Below are 4,931 nucleotides of genomic sequence, written 5' to 3'. Positions count from 1 at the left end.
TGTGATTATTCATAAAACTTTATAGTATGTATTTATTTAGAAAAATTTGTATTTGCCGCATGTGTTCAAGGCACAGTATAAACATTATATAGTACTACAGCGACGATCTGAACTAATTGGACGCTAAGTTTTATTACGAAGATTGTTTTTTGATAAAAGACGTAGGACATACAATGAAACATTAAATTTTACTTTCATACTTACATGAAACCACACTAAATATATTAAACAATAATATTACTAAATCAATTGACTGCATTGCACAAAGGCGACTTCACTTTCTATAAATAATCACTTTCATGTGATACTGGGTACTGTCAAAAAAAGGTTATTCTTGTTAGAATACAAACAACAATATTTCAAAAAAGTTTTAATGCATTTATTTTAATAAATTAAATTACAAACAATAAATCATTAAGTCGCAAAAAAACTGGGTTGCCTTAGAGAATTAATATCGATATTTTCTTCTGATTTCATCATCTGAGCAACTGGCTTTCTCTTGTTTTTCTTTTTAGGCCTCGACCAAGTTATAGACGATTCCGTAGCAGAATCACCTGGCATCCTAACCGGAGGTGTCTGAGCCTGGACTAGCGGCAAATGAGTGATCTCTTGAAAAATCCTTAAGAAACAAATACATGACTGCTATGGAGATACTTGAATATGAACATTTTTAGGCAGTAGTTTAACTATATCTCTGATATCGCTGACGTCCATTAACGACGATAACCACTCACTGTAATGCTAGCAAATCTAAAACAGTAATTAAAAAGAATATATTTTACCAGTTTACCTTTCCATTTAGACACTATTGCATATTTCTGCCATGAAACAGTAATGCGTCTCGGTTTGAAGGGCAGGGCAGCCGTTGTACTGTTAAAAGTGGGATCTTACAACTCATGTCTCTACGTGGTTGGCGGCATGTCTGTGGGCCGATAAACATTTAACAGCACGAGGGCCGGGAGCTCGTCCACCCATCTTCCTTCACCGTGGAAATCAGTTTTGTACATTTGTTAAGTACGAATTTCATTGGAAAAATTGGTACCTGCCGGCGAGATTCGAACACTGATGCATCGCTACATACGAATGCACCGAACGTCTTATCCTTTAGGCCACGACGACTGCGTTGGTTGTTCGCAATTAGTGTTCACTTTGTTGTTAGAACTAAAACCTGACGTGCGCAACAACAAACCTAGACAGATGCGCTGTTTAATATACAATATTGAAAAGCGCCTGAATGAATTGCACGATTCAATCTTAATTTGATCCGGACTGAAGGACTAAGGAACAATAAAAGCAATTTGCAGCCCAACTTACTATTTCTTTGTTTAGTTTTTTTTTCCTTACCTATAACCTTTTTCGTCAGCCACGTATCTGAACCTTTGTGGTTTTCCAGCAGCATCAATATAACCGTAGCTTCCCGTAACAGTCCCATTAGGATATCTTTCTTCATTACGGTACTGTGAATTCCCGGTATTCGGATCCAAAATATCGTAACCAAATGAATATGTTCCTGGACTGCCTGTTATTGCAAAAAAAAAAATTAAAAAATATTTTTTAAGAACCAAGTTACGTTTTAGATATTTTGCTCCTAACGTTTACTAAGGCAAAGATTAATTCAATGAAAGGAACATCGCTATTCAGAAAATGTGCGTCGAATTACTTCTATGAAATGTTCATGTTTAGCTTTACACGTAGATATTAAAATGAACTATTTTCTATACAAAGTAGCATCAAGTAGTTTATTAAAATATATTATAATTCATCTCTACATTAATTTTAAGGCGCCGTTGTTTCTCAACTAGTATGTGTACAAAAATAAGCCGTCAATTTTTCACTTCATTTACTTCAAACTTTAATGCCGATGAATATTCCTTTTATGTGGTCGTCGTGGCCTAACGGATAAGACGTCCGGTGCATTCGTGTTGAAGCGATACACCGGTGTTCGAATCCCGCAGGCGGGTACCAATTTTTCTAATGAAATACGTACTCAACAAATGTTCACGATTGACTTCCACGGTAAAGGAATAACATCGTGTAATAAAAATGAAACCCGCAAAATTATAATTTGCGTAATTACTGGTGGTAGGACCTCTTGTGAGTCCGCACGGGTAGGTACCACCGCCCCGCCTATTTCTGCCGTGAAGCAGTAATGCGTTTCGGTTTGAAGGGTGGGGCAGCCGTTGTGACTATACTGAGACCTTAGAACTATATCTCAAGGTGTGTGGCGCATTTACGTTGTAGATGTCTATGGGCTCCAGTAACCACTTAACATCAGGTGGGCTGTGAGCTCGTCCACACAGCTAAGCAATAAAAAAAAATTAAAAATTAAAATTAAAAAAGCTTCAGTATTAAAATGCATACTGCGCTCTCACTTCGATTAAAATCATCAGTAATCACATAATTTATTATATATGAAAAGGCTCACCATTTACATTTCTAACATAATATATTGGCATGTCATCTTCTGCTACAGTGAGCCTAGGCTTCCTTGGTGCAGACGAAGCTTGACTCAGCCAAGACAATGCGACGCACAACTAAAAAGTATAAGTTGCAAATCGTAAAAGTATGTTATATCAAAAAACAAAATACCTACATAAAACCAGCTGAGCTATACAAATAAATATTGACTAGACTATAGTTCTAGGTATATATATATGGTATTTTCATTCTCTTTCGCGGGTACGCAACTGTTCATCATTGGTTACAAAATGCGAAATTAAACCATAAAAGTAATTATGGTTTTAGGATATGAAAGTAATGAAATAAAATATTTCTCATTTTACGTTATCTGTCGTTTTCTCTTCAGATACTTTATTACACTGTCGTCGGTGTATTTGTCTGATGTTCTCATTAAAAATATCATTAAACAACCAATAACTCACTAAAGTATCTTCTTCGACTTTCGCGAGTTGTAGACATAATTAATACTCCTTTCACAGATTAATCTCACGTGTATTATTTTCTTTTTATTATTTAAGACGTTACTAATACTGTACAGTTTTCGTCGTCTTGGATGACAGAACATCAGTGACTAAATAATAAACATAAGATTTAACTGCCATAGTAGTTTTAATTAAGACTAAATAAATATATGTTTATTTCCAACAGTCAATCCCTTTGATTTTAATTAAATGATATGTAATTATCTTAAATTTTAAGCCCTTTTGATCATTAATGCTTAACAAAAAAATGTAGTGATCGATTTAGTACAAAAAATAATAATAGTGAAATTACTTACCCCGATATAGACTTTCATTTTGTAATAACTTTATTCAATTTTGTTTCTTTCGTATGCTTTCGAAAGAGAAAACAAAACCTCGTACATACGAGATGACGGTCGCGATCCACATGCGAGATCCTCGTATCAATTCTCTACTTTTAGTATGTTTTTCGTCGGCAAAAAACAAAACAGTTTGTGGGTGAAGGCAATTTCGCCCATATCCGTTTGCACTGATGTCATACTGTCAAGTAAGGAACTGAACGCGACAAAGAAAGCTCTATGGACACCATTATATGTATTTACCTATAGGTTAATGTACTTAACTCGTTCTATTTAATTAAGACACTAACTTTTGTCGCGAATGCTCGGAGGTTCCTTTTTGTTATTTTATTTGCAAATATTAATTCATAGTACTCCTCTGCAATTGTGCGTTCGTAAACTGGATCTTAAGGACTAAATTCAAAGATTGAAAATATGCTTTACGCTATCATCTCAATGTTCAACCACTTGCAGTAATATTACGACTTGAAAAATTCAATTCTAATCCACAAAGCAAACGGCCTAAAATCGTGTGCAACATGGACTTGAACCGCTCTCAAATAATGAATGTACTCGGTGAAATCTTAAAGCTGTCAAGCAAGAACTGCTCGAGATGAAATGATGCAAGTTCACAACTTACTTACTTAACCTAGTCAATACACTCATATATTATTTTACTTATTAATATTAATGAATAATGGCCAATGAAATTTTGAATATTATTCAAACAAAACATAAATGTGAAAAATATATAAGAAAAGAAATTTGATGAAAGATAATCAAATTCGTTTTAAAAAACGTTTAATTGATTGAATTGCATAAATTTACGAAATAATTCAAAGAAAAAAGTTTTTTTTTGTTGACGAATAACAGTAGTTGCCCTTTCTTGTTTATTGTTATGTCGATGTTTCTCTTAAAGTTCATCTCAATGTTCACATTTTCATGACAGATTAGTTTTCATCTAATCCACCTATATATACATTTTCCCGTCTCTGTAAATCCAATCATAATAAGCACTCGACTATTTTTAATACGCTTTTATTAGCTTCAGACGTATGTATGTTTGTAGCGGAATCTTTGAACATGATTTTGACCGTCTTCAAAACGTCGGATTAACTCGAAATTTGGTATACTTATTGAGGACCGATGACAATTCAATATTTAAAAAAAATTAAAAAATTAAAATTCATCTAAAAAATGAATAATAAATAATACAATATTTTTAATTCAAATTTATTAAAATTTATTTTCTATTTTTTAGTTGGATTTTCTATTAAAGCGTATTTAGTTAGTTTTTTTAAACTATTATTTATTTATTTTTCACTTTTATGTGTTCCGTTCTACCTCGTTCTCTTCGTTGCTCTACCTTCGCTGCTCTCCTCCTCTTCTGAAATGCTATGTTTTTGTAATTTGGTCTGTCACCTGTACTTTTTTAAACAACTCAGTGATCGAATAATTAGTATCATTAGAATAGATATTTTCAGTAATAGACGCAATTTGATTAAAGTACGTTTGGACATGACTAAGTCGCATTGTGTCTTTTACACGATTAGCTTTAAGCACGATCGAAAGAGGTTTGTTACAAATTAGAGTTATTTATATATTTTTGGAACGAAGTTCCTTATGGGACGATGCGGAAGGGTACCCTAACCGGGAAAAAACGTCCGTAACG

General features: G+C 33.6%; 1 protein-coding gene across 1 annotated transcript; it reads right to left on the bottom strand.

Annotated features, from left to right (window-relative positions):
• Positions 1-379: 379 nt before the first annotated feature.
• CPR147 (cuticular protein RR-3 motif 147) lies at positions 380-3,635 on the bottom strand. Its single transcript, XM_028174561.2, has 4 exons — positions 3,239-3,635; positions 2,426-2,534; positions 1,345-1,519; positions 380-619 (listed from the first exon to the last, which is right to left on the bottom strand). The coding sequence occupies exons 1-4, from the start codon at positions 3,254-3,256 to the stop codon at positions 415-417; spliced, it is 507 nt and encodes a 168-aa protein (XP_028030362.2). The 5' UTR covers positions 3,257-3,635; the 3' UTR covers positions 380-414.
• Positions 3,636-4,931: the final 1,296 nt, after the last annotated feature.

This window comes from Bombyx mandarina, chromosome 22 (assembly GCF_030267445.1).
Source record: "Bombyx mandarina strain Sakado chromosome 22, ASM3026744v2".
NCBI lineage: Eukaryota > Metazoa > Arthropoda > Insecta > Lepidoptera > Bombycidae > Bombyx > Bombyx mandarina.
Note: the sequence above shows the minus strand (reverse complement) of the source record. Positions and strands in the feature narration are given on the sequence as shown.